This window comes from Hypanus sabinus, chromosome 1 (genome assembly GCF_030144855.1).
Source record: "Hypanus sabinus isolate sHypSab1 chromosome 1, sHypSab1.hap1, whole genome shotgun sequence".
Lineage (NCBI taxonomy): Eukaryota > Metazoa > Chordata > Chondrichthyes > Myliobatiformes > Dasyatidae > Hypanus > Hypanus sabinus.
Genome location: NC_082706.1, coordinates 195,502,887 through 195,526,030, shown reverse-complemented (window position 1 = coordinate 195,526,030; position 23,144 = coordinate 195,502,887). Strand labels below are relative to the sequence as shown.

At 43.0% G+C, this 23,144-nt stretch overlaps 1 protein-coding gene across 1 annotated transcript in view; it reads left to right on the top strand.

Annotated features, from left to right (window-relative positions):
• csmd3b (CUB and Sushi multiple domains 3b) overlaps nt 1–23,144 on the top strand; it is a 2,186,187-nt gene that overhangs the window by 2,071,804 nt on the left and 91,239 nt on the right. The window contains exons 54-56 of the mRNA XM_059983996.1: nt 9,029–9,202; nt 12,608–12,793; nt 13,227–13,400. Of these exons, the coding sequence (XP_059839979.1) occupies nt 9,029–9,202; nt 12,608–12,793; nt 13,227–13,400 (534 nt within the window). The remainder of the gene's footprint in view (nt 1–9,028; nt 9,203–12,607; nt 12,794–13,226; nt 13,401–23,144) is intronic.

The following is a 23,144-nucleotide window of genomic DNA, read 5'->3' as shown; positions in this document are numbered from 1 at the left end:
GGACACATTTAGTAATGATCAATAAACCAGCTGTTTGGAATCAAGTGACCTTGGGTGGTATCTTAGTGTTCGGTGTATCTGCACCTGTGCCACTTGGCCCTGGCACTCCTTCTCTGCCATCTGTCCCACACCCCTCCCATGGTGCTCCACTCTCAACATTCCCAACATCCTTTGCTCCCAGCAGATTTACAAGCACCATATCTACATATATGTGCCCAAGACTTTTGCACAGTCCTGTATGTGTTACTATATTCTTCTCTAATCCTTTTCAACTACTTTGTGCTTCTGATCACCTACAGCATTTCAAATCACCCTTTTTCTCACCCACTATTTTCCTAGATGCATTTTTAATTTATCCCCATCCCAGCCTTAGATCCTGAGTTCAATCCACTTCTTACATTGCCTTGCATTAGACCACAATCTTCTACCTCTTCCAGTCTTCAGACCTTCCTCAGATGCAGACTTCAATTTTCCTCCCCTAATTCATCATCTCAACTTCCCTGCTTAATTCTTTCCATCTCTTGGCTCCCAAATGATTTTATTTGTGGTTCAGAATGCCTGCATGCCAAACACAGCCTCCCATTGAAGCTTGCTATGGCTTGGATATGGAAACAAAGGATGACAGTTATCTGAGGAAAATCTGATGGAACCCTTCCGGCCTGCTGCCATTTCTGTCAATGTTTTTGAGTTAATATCCATTTTCTGTGGGTCTTTCCAATGAGCAGGACACAAAGGAACTCCAGAAATGCGATCACACGGAATGACAGGATGAGATCCTACATTCTTTAGAGTCTGGCTGCCATACAGAGAAAACCAAGCCCTTGACGTATGCAAAAACCTAAAATAATGAAATTCCCATCTGTTGTGGCTACTTAGAAAACAAACCAAAACGGCTCAGAGACTGAGCGATGGTGTAAACACTGTGTGAAATGCTTCCAAAAACTGAGTTCCATGTTGATAAAACTATGTTCGATCTTCTATTATAAAATCAGCAAAGATGAGCTATCAACAGTAACGATAACAAAATTAACATTAACAAAGTTTGAAGAATTAGTGATACAAGTATAATAAGCAAAGTCAGCAATCAACAAAAAATATTCATCCCTGCTCTGTCTATCTCTTCCTAAACTAACGACACAAAGGGCGAATACGTGACTATACTCCTTTACTTCTATCATGCCCAAACCCATGTGGCAAATTAACATTAGCCATAATAAAAAGGCTCAAATCAAAATACAAGACAGAAAATAGTTACATGGCTCCTAAACCATCCATACAAATAACAAAACCCATCATTTTCCCACCCACTCTTCCTTCTTTTCCTGTGATATTTTTCCTCTTCCTCAAAGTCCGAAATTTGTAAACTTGTTAAGACTTATTAAGCTTGCTGGGAAATGCTGTTCTGCTGTTCGCTCACATCAATGCTGAACTGATCCCACAACCTATGGATTTACTTTCAAGGACCTTAAAACTCATGCTGTTAATATTAATTAATTATTTGTTTGTTTGTTTGTTTATTTATTTGTATTTGTAAAGTTTGGCATATTTTGTATATTGGTAGTTTGTGAGTCTTTTTTTCATTGATTCTGTAGTAAGTAAGTAATAAATGTTGAGAACATGAGTCGGAGGGTCCCTGAAAGTGAGTCTGTAGGTTGTGGAATCTGTTCAGTGTTGGTGAGTGAAGTTATCCACACTGGGTCAGGAGCCTGATGTTTCAGGGGTAATAACCCTTTCTGAACCTGGTAATGCGGGATGTAAGGTTCTTGTACCCCCTTCCTGATGGCAGCTCTGAGAAGAGAGCATGTCCTGGGTGGTGGGGGTTCTTGATGCTGGTTTACATTTGAAGAGGAGGTTTGCAAAAGAAAAAAAAAACACTTATCAGCAGTAATTGAGTGAAAAATAAAATGTAAAGCATATCTACCAATGTTCCGAGCAAAGATAGTTAGACATGAACAACAAAACTCAAATCAAAAGGCTACAAATTGAGAAGGGTTACAGAGATGAATTGAACTCCAACGTCGGATGTCTGAAATTCACTGAGGTATCCATCGGCATCAAGATACTGTAGCGAAATGTAGTGATGTGCTACACACAGCACTGAAATAACGACAGGCAGTCGGTAAGTCATTTCAAAACTAGTTTATTCAAACTTTGAGGCGCTGGCATTTAATCCCTAGCGCCTGCCCTCTCCAGGCAGAAATGACGCCAAAGTCTCTCCCTGCGCGCTGGCTATTTGTGAGCCGGTTTGCCTGCGCAGAAAGTGGGTCGCCACATAACCCCCCCCCCCAGAACTGGCGATACACCCCCCAATGTCCACAGTCTGGATCAGCCTCTGTTTGGGAGGTCTGCCTCTGCGCCGCGGTGCCTGAACCTCGACCGGCTGTGCCAAGTCCACATGGGCTGGTTTGAGTCGGTCCACCATGAAAACCTCCTCTTTCCCCCCAGTGTCCAGAACGTACATGGACCCATTGTTGTTGATCACCTTGAACGGCCCCTCGTACGGCCACTGTAGCAGCACCTGACATCCGCCCCTTCATACAAACACAAACTTACAGTTCTGCAGGTCTTTGGGTACATGGGTCGGGGTCAGTCCGTGCTGTGAAGTTGGTGCGGGGGCCAGGTTGCCCAGCCTTTCACGTAGTCTGTCCAGGACTGCTGCGGGTTCTTCGTCTTGTCCCCTTGGGGCTGGTATGAACTCTCCTGGGATGGCCAGGGGTGCGCCGTACACCAACTTGGCCAACAAGGTGTGTATATCCTCTTTGGGCGCTGTGCGAATTCCAAGCAGGACCCAGGGAAGCTTGTCCACCGAGTTAGGTCCTCTCAGGCGGGCCATGAGAGCCGACTTCAAGTGACGGTGGAAGTGTTCCACTAGTCCGTTCGACTGTGGGTGGTAGGCAGTAGTGTGGTGTAGCTGCGTTCCCAACAGGCTGGCCACATCCGACCACAGGCTGGAGGTGAACTGAGCACCTCTGTCAGAGGTAATGTGGGCCAGTACTACCCAGGTTGCAATCAGAGCTCGGGCGCAGGAATCGGCAGATGTGTCGGTGAGCGGGACCGCCTCTGGCCACCTCGTGAACCGGTCTACCATAGTTAGGAGGTACCACACTCCTCGGGACACTGATAGGGGGCCCACAATATCCACATGAATGTGGTCGAACCTCCTGTGGGTGGGTTCGAACTGCTGCGGCGGGGCTTTAGTGTGCCGCTGCACCTTGGCTGTTTGGCACTGCACTCACGTTCTGGCCCATTCACTGACCTGCTTGCAAAGTCCGTGCCACGCGAACTTGCTGGAGACCAGCCGGACAGTTGCCCTGATAGATGGATGTGCCAAACCGTGTATGGAGTCGAAAACTTGCCGCCTCCAGTCTGCCGGGACAGAAGGTCCTGCAGCTGCAAACCTGAGACTGCGGTCCTTTAGCTGGGCATATCGTTGTCTGCCTGCTGCACCTCCGCCAGTGCTGCATAGTCCACCCCCAGGGACAGGGCCTGGACAGCTGGTCTGGAGAGTGCGTCCGCCACGACGTTGTCCTTTCCTGAGACAAGCTGGATGTCCGTCGTGTACTCGGAGATGTAGGACAGATATCGCTGCTGGCGAACCAGCCAGGGTTCGGACACCTTCGTGAACGCGAAGGTCAATTGTTTCTGGTCTGTGAATGCGGTGAACGGCCTGCCTTCTAAGAAGTACCTGAAATGCTGGATTGCCAGATACAGTGCCAACAGCTCCCAGTCGAAAGCACTGTACTTGAGTTCGGGTGGTCGTAGGTGCCTGTTGAAGAACGCCAGGGGTTGCCAGCGCCCCTCGATGAGCTGCTCCAGCACCCCACCCACTGCTGTGTTGGATGCATCCACGTCGGAACGTCCATTCTGGGGTGCACCAGCATCGCGGCATCTGCCAAGGTTTCCTTGGCCTTAACGAAAGCGGCCGCAGCCTCCTCATCCCAAGTAATGTTCTTGCTTTTACCCGACATCAGGGTATACAAAGGGCGCATGATACGGGCTGCTGAGGGGAGGAAACGGTGGTAGAAGTTCACCATATCAATGAACTCCTGTAGGCCTCTGACCGTGTTGGGCCGGGCTAAGTGGCGGATCGCGTCTACCTTGGGGGGCAGAGGTGTTGCCCCATCATTGGTAATCCTGTGGCCCAGGAAGTCGATGGTATCGAGACCGAACTGGCATTTGGCCGGGTTGATCGTGAGGCCGAAATCACTCAGGCGGGAGTAGAGCTGGCAGAGGTGGGACAGATGCTCCTGGCGACAAGTGCTGGCTATAATGATGTTGTCCAAATAGATGAACGCAAAGTCCAGGTCGCGTCCCACCGCATCCATTAGCCGCTGGAACATCTGTGCGGCATACTTCAGGCTGAACGGCATTCGGAGGAACTTGAATAGGCCAAACGGTGTGATAAGTTCTGTATTGGGGATGTCTTCAGGGTGCACCGGGATTTGATGGTATCCCCAGATGAGGTCTACTTTGGAAAAGAATCTTGCCCCGTGCAGGTTTGCTGCAAATTCCTGTATGTGCGGCACGGGGTCGCGGTCTGGAGTGGTAGCCTCGTTCAGTCTGCGGTAGTCGCCGCATGGTCTCCAACCCCAGCAGCAATGGGCACCATGTGCGGGGGGGAGGCCCATTGGCTGTTGGACCTCCGTACGATCCCCAATTCCTCCATCCTTTTGAACTCCTCCTTCGCCAGGCGGAGCTTTTCTGGGGGGAGCCTTCATGTGCGGGTGTGGAGGTGTGGTCCCTTGGTCGGGATGTGGTGCTGTACCCCGAGTTTGGGCATGGCTGCCGTGAACTGCGGTGTCAGAATCGATGGAAATTCCGCCAGGAGTCCAGGTGTGGGGCCGGCAACTTGGCTACACCCAGGGAGAACGTCTGGAAAGTCTTGGCATGTACCAGTCTTTTCCCTTGCAAGTCGACCAGCAGGCTGTGAGCTCGCAAGAAGTCTGCCCCCAGGAGTGGTTGGGCCACGGTGGCCAGTGTGAAGTCCCACGTGAACCGGCCGAACTGCAGCTGCACTGTGCAGGTGCCGTAGGTCCGTATCGTGCTGCCATTTGCGGCCCTGAGGGTGGGTCCTGGCTTCCTGTTGCGGGTGTCATACCCCGTCGGGGGCAAGATGCTGATTTCCGCTCTGGTGTCGACCAAGAAATGGCGTCCTGACTGTTTGTCCCAAACGTACAAGAGGCTGTCCTGGTGGCCAGCCACCATAGTCATTAGCGGCAGCTGGCCCTGGCCCTTGCAGGGCGGGTGACAACGGCGGGCTTTTGTGCCCCACCGCTGGTGGTAGAAACACCATTGTTCACTGGCCTCCTCACTCCCGTCTCTGTGTTGTGTGTGCCCCCCTGCTGGGCCTAATCTGGTCTGCTATTGGGCACGCGACCTGGTAATCTGACTGACGGACGCCACGCTCTCCCTCTTGGCTTTCCACAGCATGTCTGCCCAGGCCGCCACCTTCCAGGGGTCGCTGAAATCTGCGTCAGCCAGCAGCAGATGTATGTCCCGGGCAGTCGCTCTAGGAAAGCTTGCTCGAACATGAGGCAGGGCCTGAGTCCGTCAGCCAGGGCCAGCATCTCGTTCATCAATGCTGATGGCAGTCTGTCTCCCAAACCATCCAGGTGAAGCGGGCGGGCACCCCACTCACGTCGTGAGAGGCCAAAGGTCCCAATGAGCAGCGCTTTGAATGCTTCATATTTGCCTTCTTCTGGGGGCAACTGTATGAAATCCGCAACCTGGGCGGCCGCCTCCTGGTCAACGGCGCTCACCACGTGGTAGTAACGCGTGGAATCAGAGGATATCTGCCGAATCTGGAACTGGGCTTCTGCTTGGCTAAACCACACACGTGGTGGCAGCGTCCAGAAAGTCGGCAGTTTTAGCGAAACTGCGTGAACAGATGAAGAGTCGGTTATCTTTGGTCCAAATCCCATTTGGACCATCGGGGTCACCAATGTAGTGATGTGCTACACACAGCACTGAAATAACGACACACAGTCGGTAATTCGTTTTGAGACTAGTTTATTCAAACTTTGCGGCGCTGGCATTTAATCCCTAGCGCCCGCCCTCTCTGGGCGGAAATGAAGTCAGAGGTGCATTACCAAAGTCTCCCCCCCCCCGCGCACTGGCTATTTGTGAGCCGGTTCGCCTGCGCAGAAAGTGGGTTGCCACAATACTTTATTAGAAATTTATAATGTTAAAAAGGCAGCCTAATGTTTGGATTTAGAACTTCCAAGAAAACTTGTTTTTAATTTCAGATTCCTGATATTTATAGTTATTTCCTTTTATCTGCAGCTGCTTTATAACATTGATTTTAGTGTGCTTCAGCAGGAGGTATTTTTCTTTGATGTGAAGGTTTCACCTGTGTTGTTTGAAGTTGAAAGTAATGCTTGATGTTGGGAAAAGGCTATTATTAATTTTATAATGCAGGATCCGGGGGAAAAATATATTTATTCTATTGGTCCGATGTTTTTTTTAATTTAAGGATAGATCAAGCTGCTAATACACACTAGAGGGTAGTAATTTACAGGAACTACATTACAGATCGAAGGCATTGCATAATTCATTGCGGGTATCTTTGAGTTGAGTAAGCAGCAGTACTTTGTTTATTTCTTGACACTGTGTCATCTTTGTGCTTTTTGTTTAATGAGAATAAAACTAAACTCACATTTTTAAAGACAGACTTAAACAATGCCTTTGCGTATTTCTCTCCAATCAGATTTCTTCTTCTTCAGCCCTTTACCCCTTCCACCTATCCTGTTTCAGCTTCTTACTCCATACCCCCTCCCCTCCACTGTTCCCTCTAAGTCGGCCGCGCAGTAACTAAAATGTTCATGTGCACATGTCCCCTGTTGCTGCGCAGCTGGAATTTTCTTTAATATAATGTCTATTCTATAAACACGAAGGCATACAGTAATGGGCTATGTCAGCTAGTTGAGTGGTGCCGCAACAACAACCTTGCACTCAGCGTCCTCATAGAGGGATAAGAAGTGGAAACAATTTCAAGTTCCTGGGTGTCAACATCTTTGAGGATCTATCCTGGTCCCAAGGTATCGATGTATTATAAAGAAGGCATGACGACAGCTATACTTCATTAGGAGTTTCAGGAGATTTGGTATGTCATTAAGGACACTCACAAATTTCTACATATGTACCATGGAGAACATTCTGACTGGCTGAGTCACTGGTAACTGGGGTGTGGGGGGGGGGGGGGGGGTGTGGTGGAGGTGTGGAGGCTACTGCACAGGATCAAAAGAAGCTGTAGAAAGTTGTGAACTCAGTCATTTCCATCATGGGCTTGAGCCTCTGTAGCATCCAGGACGTCTTCAAGGAGCGATGCCTCTAAAAGGCGGCATCCATCGTTCAGGACCACTGATGTCAGCTCAGGTGTATATTTTTAATTCGGTTATCATTCTTTTATTTCCTGGATGTTCTGAATCCTTCCATGTATTTATATCGTCAAGACTAAGAAGTGTCAAAAAGCTAAAAAAAATAAATTTGCTTTTATTATTCCTACACAATTGATCAGTATTCCCTTAATGCTCATCCGGGTCCAACTGCAAACCTTCCCACCAGTGAGTTCTTCCAAATGCTGATCTTTCTTTGGTCACTTGTATATGAAATGACTTTTCTGTGCTCCTTTCCAAAGCTTTTGTCAATTTTGCGATGATTAACAGAATACAAGAAAGAAAAATAAAGGAAGATTAGTTTTATTTGTGACATGTACATCAAAACACACAGTGAAATGGATCATTTATCATAAGACATTGGAGCAGAATTAGGCCATCCGGCCCATCGAGTCTGCTCTGCCATTCAATCATGGCTGACTTATTTTCCATCTCAACCCCATTCTTCTGCCTTCTCCCTGAAACATTTGATCCCCTTACTAATTAGGAATCTGTCAACCTTTGTTTTAAATACACCCAGTGACTTGGCCTCCACAGCCATCTGTGGCTATGAATTCCATAGATTCACCATCTTCTGACTAAAGAAATTTCTTCTTATCTATGTTTTTAAGGGAGATCTTTCTGTTCTGAGGCTGTGCCTCTGGTCCTAGGCTTCCCCCACTATAGGAAACAGCCTCTCCACGTCCTCTCTATCAACATTCGATAAGAACACAGATCAATTCATTGTAACAGTGTTTTGAGGTAGTGTAAGGTAAAACAATAGAGAGTGTCTCTTTATGGTACAGAGACATATCCAAATACAACCTACAAAGAAATTCCTCCTCATATCTGTTCCAAAGGGAGATTATTCTATCCTGAAGCTGTCTGACCTGCTGCGCTCCTTCAACACTCTGTGTGTGTTTCTGTTGGGGTTAGGTCTGTGCCTATGCTGTATTGTTCAATGTATTCTGTGTATGTTTTTATACTTTTCTCTTGAGAATACTGCTTAGCTGATGTTACGTGCTCAGATGAAGTAGTAATTAATTCATTGCATTTGTATGTATGGCAATAATCTCAATTTCGTGATGCAGCCGCTATTTTATGATGCTGGGCACTGTAAGAAGGCTGCAGGGGAAAGTGCAACATGGACACCTCAAAACGTTGCATCAAGTCAAATCAGCGACAATCACGCAGAGCCAGTCAGTGCACTATTCCACAGCAGCATATTGGTTAGCACAAAGCTTCACAGTACTAGCGACCTGGGTTCAATTCCCGTCGCTGCCTGTAAGGAGTTTGTACTTGGATTTCCTCCAAGTGCTCTGGTTTCCTCTCACAGTCCAAAGAAATATCAGTGGGTGGGTTAGCTGGTTATTGTCAATTGTCCCACGTATAGGCTAGGATTAAATCAGGGAATTGCTGGGCTGGATGGGCCTATTCCATGCTGTATCATATAAATAAATATGCTTATTTTATCTGCTTAGAGAGGAAGTTTACTCCATCATTACAGAGGATGATCAAAGTTTTTGGTGGCTAGTTAATGATCAATGCTACTGGTTAATTTAAGAGAACTATTATTAATTTCTTTAGTGCTTGTTTATAAGTACTTCAAAAGTTACTTTAGGAACTTCAGATTGTCGCTTATGTGTTTCTTCCAGCAATTAGTTGTGGTCATCCTGGAAATCCAGTTTATGGAAAAACATCCGGAAATGGTTTCAATCTGAATGATGTTGTAACGTTCTCTTGCAACACTGGTTACGTGATGGATGGGTCAGCCAAAGCCCAGTGTCAGACAAACAGACAGTGGAGCCAGTCAATCCCTACGTGTAGAGGTAAGAGTCAAAAATGACTGTGATTATATCATTCACTGCAATAATTTGTATGCATGAAGAAACCAAACACTGATATGAGTTGGTATTGTAATAGATTAAGTATACTTTCATTTGGATTTGATTGTGGTATTAAAGTCGTTCAGATTATGTTCAGAATTTTAGTTTACCTTGTAGTATGCAGCTTCATCAGGTCTCAAGAAATGCTAATATTAAGTCAGAAGCCCTGGAAAACTGATATTAATAATGGTACAACCAGGATTTTTCTGAATTTTGGTAAAGTTCAATTGGAATATGAAACAATCTCAATTCAATTTTATTCACTTGTGACACTTGAACTGATCACATTATGTGCACTGATGTTTTTTTTTGCTATGGAGGAATCCATTTTGAAGACATTAATTGGTCATTGATTAATTTTTGACACATGTGCTGGGATCCAATTGAAAACTTTCATTTATATGTCATCCAGACAGATCATTCCATACATAAGACCATAGCATATAGGAGCAGAATTAGGCCATTCAGTCCATGAGTCTGTTCTATATTAAGGCAACACAAAAGGAAAACAAATGAAGAATAGAGTGTTATCATATCAGGGAAAGTACAGTACAGTTAGACAATTAAACAGCAAAGAGCTTTGACAAGGTGGACTGAGAGATATCATTTTATATTTAGCATAAACATCAAACTGTATTTGATGCAATACACACCAACTCAGCAGGTCAGGCAACATCTATAGCAATGAGTAAACAGTCGACATTTCAGACCAAGACTCTTATTCAGGACTTAAATTGTATCTGATGTTTTATCAGCTTAATTTGAAACTGAATTAGACCATAACACCAAAAGACTTAGGAGCAGATTTAGGCCATTTGGCCCATCAAGTCGCCATTCCATTACAAATGATTTATTATCCCTTTCAACTACATTCTCCTGCCTTCTTTCTGTAACCTTTTATCCCCTTACTAATCAAGAACCTATCAACATCAGCTTTAAATACAGCCAATCACTTGGCCTACATATCCACCCATGGCAATGAATTCCAAAGATTTACCTCCCTCTGGCTAAAGAAATTCCTGCTCATCTCTGTTCTAAAATTGCCCACTATAGTCCAAATATTTATAATGCCTTATAAAGCCTCAGCATTACATCCTTGCTTTTATACTCTAGCCCTCTTGAAGTGAATGCATTTGTCTTCCTTACTACTGACTCAACCTGCAAGTTGACCTTTAGGGAATCCTGCACGAAGACTCCCACATCCATTTGCACCTCTGATTTCTGAATCTTCACCCTATTTAAAAGATAGTGCATGGTCTTATTCCTTCGACCAAAGTGTATGACCATACTCTTCTTTACATTGTATTCCATCTGCCTCTTCTCCTAATCTGTCCAAATGTTTGACCAGACTCCCTGCCTGCTCAGCATTACTTGCCCCCTTGAAAACTTGGTCACAAAGCTATCAATCCTATCATCCAAATCATTGACATATAGCGTGAGAAGAATTTGTCCCAACACTGACCCCTGCGGAACACCAACTAGGCACTGACATCCAACCAGAAAAGGCCACCTTTATTCTGATTCTTTGCCACCTACAAGTCAGCCAATCTTCTGTCTTTTTATGACATGTTTATGTTGCAGTTTGTCTTGTTTTAGAGGGCTTGAAGTAAAGGTAAGATACACAGCTGATTTCACTGCATTGTGATAAAACAATACCATAATTCTTGCCACCCTTCCCTCTCCCCATCCAAATTCACCCCACTCCGGTAAATCAATGGCTCCCAACCTGGGCTCCATGGACCGCTTCCTTAATGGTATTGGTCCATGACATAAAAAACGTTGGGAGCCCGCACAGTAAATTATGGATAGTAAATTTCAGGAAGCTCTAATTCAATTTTCTGTTAGGCGCTGCTGCTGAATCAAATTTGGAAATGTCAGTTTTGAAAATGATATTTCATCCAAGAGATTTAAAAAATCATTTCTATCTCATTGCGTCTGATTTCTATGCAATGTTATAATTAGGCAGAGTGGGAGACTACAGAGCAACACCTGCTGAGATCACTTGAAGAAGATTAATATGTGTATACAAAGGATTGGAAGCAAAGACTTTACTGTTTCAACTTGGAATAAAATGCAGAAACATAGAAAACCTACAGCACAATACAGGCCCTTCGATCCACAAAGTTGTGCCGAACATGTCCCAACCTTAGAAATTGCTCGGCTTACGCATAGTCCTCTATATTTCTAAGATTGGTTTTGCTCCCGTTACTCGTAACTTGTATATGTAAACTTTCAATAGTGAGAAATAATACATAGATACCCTTAAACTGATGTTCAAATAAACTTGGATGAAATAGCAATTGCTCACAATGATCAGCAGCTTCCCACATACACATTTGCATGGAAAGATTCCACATTAATATTCCAATGATGCTTTTACATTAAAAATACACTGAATTTGTGAATGACATGATTTGAATAATGCAGCATGGTCAGAATGGAATGGTAAAAACTCCAATCTTTTGAATTTAGCAATTTTGAATTCAGAAGAATAAGGAACATCTAGCACTATCAGTTACTTAGTTCAGAATATATTACATGCATAATTTGTAGAATAACAGTTTATACAGTACTGGCTATGGTAAATCAGCTTTATTTCTTACATCTTCAAAGGGAATAGGGATATTTAATTTTCAAAGAAATAGCCATTGGTGAAAAATAAAAAGGATATTTCGTTTTGTTGGTGATTATTTAAATTCTGTGCTTTGTGACTAGTCTTTCAGATTTTCATTCCCTTGAAACCAATCTAAGAATCGAAGCGATCCCAGCTTGGCTCCGTTTATCTTAGTAGGGTTAGAATCAGAGAAACAAGAACTACTTTGAACAAATGTGAATAATGTTTCAAGAGTACACTATCTGGATGTCCTTCATTATCTCTTCCCAGATAAATGAAGAGAGGAGATCAGGGTCAAATAGTGATTTATCTGAAGAAGCATGGTCCTGCAAAAATGCATATGCTATAATACATTACTTTAGTCATTTCAAATTGAATCACTAACTCTAGTTTAAAAATGCTAAATATAGATGTTATTCACTAGCAGAATGGTTGAAAATTAAAAGCAACACACACAAAATGCCGAAGTAGCTGAGCAGATTGGGCAGCATCGATGAAAATGAATAGGCAGTCCATGTTTTCAGTCTTTTCTTCAGGACTCAGGGTCTCGGCCCAAAGCACTGACTGTCCATTCATTTCCATCGATGCTGCCCGACCTGCTGAGTTCCTCCAGCATTGTGTATGCGTTGCTTCAGATTTCCAGCATCTGCAGACTTTCTCATGTTTATGGTTGAATCATGAAATTACTCAGAAATTTAAGATCATATTTAATTTGCTGCTCTTTTATTGGTTAGTGGTGAATTGCTCCGATCCTGGAATTCCTGCAAATTCCATTCGGGAAAGCAAGATAGAATATGGAAATTTCACCTTTGGCTCCATGGTATATTATGACTGTAACTCTGGGTACTTTTTGTTTGGATCTTCTGTGCTGACTTGCCAGTCCAATGGGTATTGGGATAAGCCCTTACCTCAATGTACCTGTAAGTACTTTTGTTGAACATATTTATCTTATTGGTTGCTTGTTTTTCTGTATTCACTAGGCACTGTAATAAATATTTTCCTGAAAAAAGTTAAATGAAATAAAACTAATTTCAAAAATATTATTTATGGACGCATTCTATATTTGTTTAATTAAAGTAATGTCTACTCCTTGACTATGTTTGCTTATAATACATTCATATTTGATTTATTCAATCGACTATGTCAAGGCAAGTTGAGTTGTTCTTTCTCATGTGAACAGACAGGAATTTAAGGTGCGTGGAGCATTTGCACAGCTGTAGTGCAGACAATTTATCAAAGCTGAAATCCTTCATATTTCAGCAAAACAATCTTCGTGTGACTGCGAGCACAAAGATGAAATTATAAGTTTGCTAATTCTGCCTTCTGAATCATCTTGTAATGCCTTTCGTGTAGTGGTCGACTGCGGCCATCCTGGTATTCCGCCGAATGCAATTCTGACCGGTGATAAGTTTACGTTTGGGGCAACTATTCACTACTCCTGTGCTGGGAAGAGGATGCTTATTGGCTCTGCAACACGTACCTGCCAGAAGAATGGACATTGGAGTGGCTCCATGCCTCACTGTTCTGGTATGATTGATTTATACATATGTTAATTATCCCTGTTGCTAATATCCAAGCTGCAGCACTGAACTTAATTTAACATCAATTTGCTTAATAGATTGGGTTGGTCATATTTTTGATGGCTGCCAAGCTTTCTGAGAGACCAGAAGGGTGTTTGCCTTTGGGTTAGAAGAACGATTAATCATAATAGCCAGGAAACAATAAGTTGCAATGCTATATTAAGTTATTTTACTGTAGTTAACTTTGTTCTACTAGGTCTCAAGAAGGGATTCAAATAAATATATTTCTTCTTGCCTTATTAACAACAGGAAGTTTGAGATATAGATCGAAGTTCAAAGTAAATTTATTGTCAAAATATGCATACATCACCATATACTATCCTGAGATCCATTTTCTTATACCATAAGACGTAGAGGCAGAATTACTGAATTCAACTCATCGAGTCCGCTCCGTTATTTCATTATAGGTGAGCCATTACCCTCTCAACCCCATTCTCCTGCCTTCTCCCTTTCACGGACTAACCAAGAACCTGTCAACCTAAACAAACCTTACAGCCTCCGCCCCAAATACTCCTAATGACCTGGCCCCCATAGTCACCCATGGCAATGAATTCCACAGATCACCACCTTCTGGCTAAAGAAATTCCTCCTCATCTCCATTCCAAATTAATGTCCCTCTATTCTGAGGCTGTGCACTCTTCTGTTAGACTCCGCCACCATAGGCAACATCCATAGGCCTTTCGATATTTGATAAGTTTCAATGAGAGACCTCCTCATTCTTCTAAATTCCAGCGAGTACAGGCCCAGAGATGTCAAATCCTCCTGATATGACAACCTTTTCATCCCCAGAATCATTCTCATGACCTCGTCTGAACGCTCTCCGTTGTCATCACATCCTTTCTTAGATAAGGGGCCCAGAACTCCAAGTGAAGCCTCACCAGTGCCTTATAAAGCCTCAGCATTACATCCTTGTTTTTACATTCTAGTCCTCTCTGAATGAATGCTAACATTGTATTTGCCTTCCTCACTACAGTTTCAACCTGCAAGTTAACTTTTAGGGAACCTTGCATGAGGACTCCCAAGTCCGTTGCATCTCAAATTTTTGAATTTTCTCTCCATTTAGAAAATAGCCCACACTTCTATTCCTTCCTGCAGGTATTCAGAGTAGAACAAAGAAAAACAATAAAATCAGTGAAAAACTGCACACAAAGAGTGACGAACAATCAACATGCAAAAGTTGGCAAATCAAGCATTAGATGGTAAATTAATACCTACTGCTTGATAAACTGAGCGCTGCCTTTAATTCAAGCCATCCTTATTGTCCATTTCTAAACAGAGAACATTTCCAGGTGTTGTGGCATTAGAGATTCATTTACTATTTCTAATGAATAAGAATCAGAATCAATATTATTATCATTGTCTTGCAAGATGTAAAATTCTGGTTCATTATAACAGACAGACTGACATACTTCATTGATCCCGAGGGAAAATGGGTTTCGTTACAATCGCACCAACCAAGAATAGTGTAGAAATATAGCAAAATAAAACCATAAATAATTAAATAATATTAAGTAAGTTATTCCAAGTGGAAATAAGTCCAGGACCAGCCTATTGGCTCAGGGTGTCCGACACTCCGAGGGAGGAGTTGTAAAGTTTGATGGCCACAGGCAGGAATGACTTCCTATGATGCTCAGAGTTGCATCTCGGTGGAATGAGTCTCTGGCTGAATGTACTCCTGTGCCTAACCAGTACATTATGGAGTGGATGGGAGACATTGTCCAAGATGGCATGTAACTTGGACAGCATCCAAGCATAAAGTGGTAAATGAATCATCAAGCTTCTAAATCTGGTCCTCTGTGCCTCCATCTAAACTGGATTCTTGATTTCCTCATCGGGAGTCCATTGTTAGTACGTATCAGTGATGGCATTTCCTTGATTGACTATCAACTTAGGTACATGTCAAGGATTTGTGTTGAGCCTACTGCTCTACCATCTTGACATTTATGACTGTGTGGCTAAGCACAGCTGAAAAACCACCTGTAATTTCACAGATGACACCACTGTGTTGGTAAAATATCAGATGGTGTTGAGGAGGCATATAGAAGTGAGATAGATCAGCTGGTTGAGTGGTCTCACAAAAACAACAACCTCACACTCAATGTCGACAAGGCCAAGGAACTGATTGTGGACTTCAGGAAGGTGGCACAGTAGCATAGTGGTTAGAACAACGTTTTACAGTACCAACGACCCAGGGTTCAATTCCCGTCACCGCCTTTAATGAGTTTGTCCATTCTCGACATAAGTGCATGGGTTTCCTCCAACTTCTCCAGTTTCCTCCCCCAGTGAAAAGACCTACTGGTTGGTAGGTTATTTGGTCATTGTAAATTGTGATTAGGCTAGGATTAAACTGGGGGATTGCTGGGTGGCACAGCTTGAAGGGCCGGGAGGGTCTAATCCATGCTGTAATTAAATAAATACGTTGTTTTGCAGCAAGTACATAAAACTGCTATAAATTTTCAAATAAAATCACTCGTGCAAAAAAAAGGAATAAAGAGGTACTGTACATGTATGATGTCAAAGTGTGCATGTATTGTACTGTACATGTATTTCTGCACTGTTGAGTGTGGGTCCTCAGATTCCTGTACCTTCTCCTCCCTGATGGTAGTAATGAGAAGGGGGAATTTTCTGGAATGGTAATCATGAATGCTCTTCTTGAGGCATTGCCTCTCGAAGATGACCTAGATGTAGAGAGGGGTGTTCCCATGATGGATCTGGCAAAGTCCACAGCCCTTTGCAGCCCCTTGTGATCCTGTACATTGAAGTCTCCATACCAGGCTCTGATGCAACCATTCGGAATGTTCCCCACCACACAGCTGTAGAATTTTGCAAAAGCCTTTGGCAACATCCCAAGTCTTCTCAAATTCATAATGAGGTGGAGTCACTGGTATGCCTTCTTCGCAACTGTATCAATAAGTTGGCCCCAGGATAAACCCTCCGAGATGTTGACATCCAGAATTTAAAGCTGCTCACAAATAAGAGAGAATCTGCAGATGCTGGAAATCCAAGCAACACACACTCCCAATGCTGGAGGAACTCAGCAGGCCAGGCAGCATCTATGGAAAGAGTGAACAGTCGACATTTCAGACAAGAGACCCTTCATCAGGACTTAAAGCTACTCATCTTTCTCACCATTGACCACTCATGAGGACTGGTATATGTTCTCCCCACTTCTCCTTCCTGTAGTCCACAATCAATTCCTTGGCCTTGCTGATATAGATGTGAGGTTATTGTCACACTACTCATCCACTCCTGAACACCACCCCATCACAATCTGAGAGCTTTCCAACAATAGATTGTGTTTGAGCTTGGCTACACAGTCATGTGAGTAGAGGCTGTAGAGCAGTGGACTAGGCACGTATCCTTGACGTGTGCCTGTATTGATTGTCAGCAAGATGTTATCACCAATCTAGACTGACAATAGACTCCCAATGAGGAAATCATGGATCCAGTTGAGACAGAGGTACAAAGACCCAGATTTAGAAGCTTGGTGATTAGTATTGAGGGGATGATGGCACTGAGTGCCTAACTGTAATTGCTAATTGCAGATAACTTTGCAATCATGCTCAATCAAACACTGGAAATTCTGTGATGACCCGTTGGGGAAACAAACTTGCTTTTTAATCAGGAAATTGGAGGATATTTATCAGATCAATATTAAATGCATTGATCCTTTTTCCTGGTGTGATTTTCACAATTGTTTGAAATTAAAGCAGAATCAGAATCGGAATCAGCATCATTGGCTTATATTGTGAAATTTGTTTCATACGTGAGATTAGTTTGTAACTATGGCAAATGAAAGAACAGCAAGCAATTTGAAATATTTGTAATGTGACTGAGGGAAAAGTAAAATCACTTCATTTCTGTCCGATATGACCAATCAATCATTTTTAAATAGTTTTATATTCTTCCACATGATAAGACAACCTCTCGACACCCAGAAGTCATCCATTACTGGTGAATGGGATAATGTTTAGACGAGATGGCAGCAGTAGGAATTTTACACAGAGTGTGGTGGGTTCCTGCAATTCACTGCAGTTGCTGGTGGTATGATGATCTCCTAAAGGGTTGTCTATTGTTGAGTTCTCCAGTGGCCGATCCAGGTTCCCCATGTTCTGGTGCAGAGCGAGCAATAGTGAATGGTGGCTGTGAAAGGTTGGGTTCAGTCTCATTTCATAGCTGCTGCTTGTTCTCTGTGGCACAGCAGAAGTTTTTCTCATGCAGTGTAGCTCCATCTTGAACAAATTTCCTCCAGGTGCATCTATTGAGTGCAATGCCTTCCTAGATTTTAGATATAATGTTAACTTTCTTCAGGCTGATGGTATCTTTGAAGCATTTCCTTTGCCTACCAGGGCTCACTGACCTTTATTCAACTTGGGAATATAAGGATCTGTTTGGGGAAACATGTGTTAGGTATCTGGGTGACATAACCTATCCATCAGAATTGTTGTTACGTCATTGTGATGGAGATGCTGTTCATGTTGACCTCCTCCATTATGCAGGTGCTAGAACATCTGTCCTTCCAGGTGATCCTCAAAATCCTTCGTAAGGTTCTTTGATGGTATTGTTCCAGGACTTTCAGGTGCCTCGTGTAGGTGGTCCATGATTCAGCTCAAAACAGTCATGCAGGAAGGACAACTGCTCTGTAAACCAGAAGTTTTGTTTGGACCTGTAGATCTGTGGTAATCTGATATAATTGGGGCATTTAAAAGACTCTTAGATAGGCATATGAATGTAAGAAAAAAGTAGGGTTATAGTTTATAGGAAGGAAGGGTTAGATTGATCACGGATTAGTAAATTAAATGACCATTTTATATAAAAATAAAAGGAAGAACTTAGACCCACATGAGAGGAATTTTTAACCTCAAGTCCCAACTCAGATTCAGATTCATTTATTTATCACATGTACATCAAAACATATCCTAAGGATCACTGGCAAACTCAAGTGCAGGGATCACAGAGACTTCGGCAATTCAAACAAAACTGAAGATTTTTACATAAATTAACTTGAAAAACTAACAAGAGCTCCAGCACACTAAACAGGAATCACTGACAATGCACGTAAGAACTCGGTCTGAGTTGCACCCGACAAGGAACCACAATGACCCAACAGAATGTTGGTGTACCCCCTCAGAAATACACCCTGGAGTATGTAGGAATTCCCGACATTGAAATTAACTTGTTAGTTAAATTATCCCAAATGAAATAAAGGTGATAAATACACAGAGAGCTTAACAATCCCCATGATCCCAAATGAGACACCTGCAAAACAAAGTGAAAACCCAGAGCTAATGCAAAAACAAACAATTAAACTCAACAGGTAAACAATCCAAGGACAAAGTATACGCATGAGTTGACACTGAGACAAAACAGGCCACCTACTGACTTGACAAAAAATATCTCTTTTTAAAAGTGTTGTGACACATACAGTGAAATGCATCATTTGCATTTATAACCACCCCAACCTAAGCATGTGTCGCCACTCATTATGCACCAACATAGCATGCCCACAATGCTCAGCAGAACAACACAGAACACAGCAAACAGCGAAGAAACAACTGTGAAGCAAGCCCACTCACAGAACAAAGAGCCAGTCCTCCAGCAGGCTCGTGCACAACAGGCCCCTGCTGATCTTCCCAGTGGACTTGCAAACTTCCAGACCCAAGGAATTTTGTCGTTGGGCTTCGCTTTACAGACTTCCGATCAACCTCCGGGTTTCAATCTCCCAAATGCCTTCGGCAGGCATGAAAAGCTTACCTGTAGCAGCATCACAGGCACATAACATCATATGAGTCACATTCACAAGAAAAATGTACAGTGGACATAAATAATACACAGTTTTACAAGAAGGAACACAATTAAAAACAGATATGCAAGCATTTCTTAACAATTCCTTAATTTGAGTCTTGTTTTCTGAAATTATCTTTGCTCAGATCACTGTATTCATGAATATTGTATGGTACTCAGCTTCAGATATTTAAAGCAACTAATACACAGATGGCGTTCCCAGTTCTTAGACCTCTCTGCTTCTGTCTAGTCACGTTAATTGAAGTGCTTAAGAAGGTCATCTACTTTTGGTATATTCAACTCACATTCACGATAGATCAAGTTCAAATTTAATTGTCATTTAACCGTACATGAATACCCATGAATACAGCCAAATGAAACAGCGTCACTCTGGAGCCAAGGTGAAAAACACGGTACACCCCAACACTCATACACAGCACAAGGCACATATAGCACACATACAGTAAGACAACAAGCACATATAAGATATCAACAAAGTGCAGCCACCCAAAAAAAATACAGACTAAGATCCTCAGTCTATGAATGTTACAGCAGTTTGCAGTTAAACACAATTTGGCTTGTCTTCTGCCAAGTGAACACAGCAGGGCGGCACTGACTCCAACTTGAATGCTGCACCACATCATCCCCATAAGGGCCAGCTCCTCTGCTGTTTCCAGTTGTTTGATGTCCTCTCATTTCCTCCTGTGTTGATGCTCTCCTCACCTTCTTTCATCTCTATTCTCTCTCACTTCCTTTATCATTTATTCTCTCTCTTTCTTTTACCCATCCCTCCATCCACCCACCATGATCTTAACTAAAACCCCCTCACCTGGTTTTCCCTCATCTCCTCATGACCACCAGTTCCTCTTTCCTGCTCCATGTACCACTGTCCCTGCTCTGTCTTAGAGCACAATGAAGCATCTTCACATGTCTTCAAGTGTCTTGTGAGGATGGGTTGGTTCCATGAGCTGGGACTTCCCTTGTTGGAGCAAAAGATAATGAAGGTGACTTGATGCAGGTGTTCAAGTTGAGAGGCATAGATTGAGTGGATAGGCAGAGACATTTCCCCAAGGCAGAAATGGCTAATATAGGCAAGCATAATTTTAAGGTGATTGGCAGAAAAGATGGGGGAGAATATCAAAGGCATGTTTTTGACACAGAGTGAGGTGGGTGTGCAGAACACACTACTGAAATCAGGGGTAGAGGCTGATACATTAGGGGTATTTAAGAAACTTTTAAATAGGCAGATGGATGACAGAAAATAGAGGGGTATGGAGGAGGGAAGGGTTAGATTGATCTTAGAGTAGGGTAAAAGGTTGGCATACACCGAAAGGCCTGTACTGTGCTGTAGAGTTCCATATAACCATATAACTATCACAGCACGGAAACAGGCCATCTCAGCCCTCCAAGTCCGTGCCGAACTCTTAATCTCACCTAGTCCCACCTACCTGCACTCAGCCCATAACCCTCCACTCCTTTCCTGTCCATATACCTATCCAAATTTACCTTAAATGACACAACTGAACTGGCCTCTACTACTTCTACAGGAAGCTCATTCCACACATCTATCACTCTCTGAGTAAAGAAATACCCCCTCGTATTTCCCTTAAACTTTTCCCCCCTAACTCTCAAATCATGTCCTCTCATTTGAATCTCCCCTACTCTCAATGGAAACAGCCTGTTCACGTCAAATCTATCTATCCCTCTCAAAATTTTAAATACCTCGATCAAATCCCCCCTCAACCTTCTAAGCTCCAATGAATAGAGACCTAACTTGTTCAACCTTTCTCTGTAACTTAAGTGCTGAAACCCAGGTAACATCTCAGTAAATCATCTCTGCACTCTCTCTAATTTATTGATGTTCCATGTTCTGTGTCTTTATCAAACAGTGTCTTTCCTTCTAGTTGAGCATTATTGAAACATCTTCTTCCTCCTATTGTGGACAGGCTTTCAAAACCAGGTTCTTCCCTGTTGACTCCCAAGCCAAGCTATGTTTAAAATCAGACTGTCAGAAAGGTAAAGAAGGTTACAAGAAGATAAGAGGTAGGGAGTGTAGGTAGGGGAGATGGACAGAGGGAGTCATCATGAACATCATCAGTATAGGTAGGGGAGATGGATGGAGGGAGTCATCATCAGTATGTGCTGTGTCGTAAGATGTGTGTGATCATGGGCCTTGACTGTTCTTAGCAAATTGTTCTACAGAGGTGTAGAAATATTGCCTTCTTCTGGGCAGTGTCTTTACAAGATGGGTGACCCCAGCCATTATCAATACTCTTCAGAGATTGTCTGCCTGGTGTCAGTGGTTGCATAACCAGGACTTGTGATACACACCAGCTACTCATACGACCATACGCCTGCTCCCATGGATTCACGTGACCCTGATCGGGTGGTGGTGAGGTGGGGGAACTAAGCAGGTGCTACACTTTGCTCAAGGGTGACTTGCAAGCTAGCAAGGGGAAGGAGAGCCTCACTTCTCCTTTGGTAGAAACGTATCCCCACCCCAGTGTTGGAACTGGAGAAGGGAAAGAGCACAGCGAAGTAAGAAACAAGGTGGATGAGTGAAAATGAGATCCCATTCATGTAATTTAGTGTGAATGTTCCAGGCCTTTCGTGTTGTGTTGAATATCTTAATTTCATTAGCATTATTTATTTCCCTCAGCACTTTAAACGTTTGGATCATGTCTGCTGTACTTTATCCCCTGTGAGTCTTTGACAGTGTAAGCCCTCATGCCTCAATATAGTGAAATGTAATTTTATTTCCACTCCACCTGTCATGTTGAATGCCAATGTTAGTGGCCACATTGCTGAGCCATTGCTATTTATCTGGTAGCAATTGATTGTGCCTTATATAAACACAATTACTTTTTGTCGTTTGAACAGAGTTGAATGTTGCAGTGCACTCCACTGGAGTATAATCATGGTGCCAGTTCACGTACAGGCACATCAAGAGCAGATTTCCATGTATCACGCCAAATAAACCATCCCATGCAATTGATATCAGCAAAAAAGACATAAAAAGTTCTTTTTTTGGAATTAATCAAACCAGACTTTGATGTCTAAAGCTCAGCAGGTTTATTCTACTTATTGTGTGATGCTGGCAGTTGTGATCATGGTGACATTTATAGTGCACTTATAAGAGGCGTATTGTGAAAAATTATTATGTTGCATGTTTAAATGACCTTAGACAAAATGAGGATATTACCATTCAATGTACTGCTATCTTTGTAGTGTTACAAATAGATGACTCATTTTGTTATGGAATACAAAGGCTTTTCAGTGATGCTGGTTAGATTCAACAGACTATTCGGCCAAGAAGCTCAGTTGAGTAACACCATATTTATTTTTTAAAAATTGAGATACAGTGTGGAGGAGGCCCTTCCGGCCCTTCGAGCTGTGCTGCCCACCAACCCTGACTTAATCCTAGCCTGATCGTGAGACAATTTACAATGACCAACTAACCTACGAACCAGCATGTCTTTGGACTGTGGGAGGAAGCTTGAGTACCCAGAGGAAAACAAGCGGTCACAGGTAGAACGTACAAGCTTCTTACAGCAAGGTGACAGGAATTAAACCCGAAACGCCTGTACTGTAAAGCATTGAGCTGACCATTAAGCTACCATGCCAGCTTATACTGTACAGGACAAACTTATTGAGTCTTTTGAGGAAGTGTCAATCAGAAAAAGTAATCATTCTCTTTGCCATTCTAATAGGTAATCATAAAATGGAATTAGAATTGGTTTATTATTGTTACAAACCAGAATCTAGTAAAAAGATTGTCTCACTTATTGCTCGTTGAGATCAAATCATTATACAGTGCATTGAGGAAGAGCAGAGTAAAACAATAACAATGTAGACTAATGTGTAACAGTCACAGACAGGGTGCAATGCAGGTGAACAATAAAGTGCA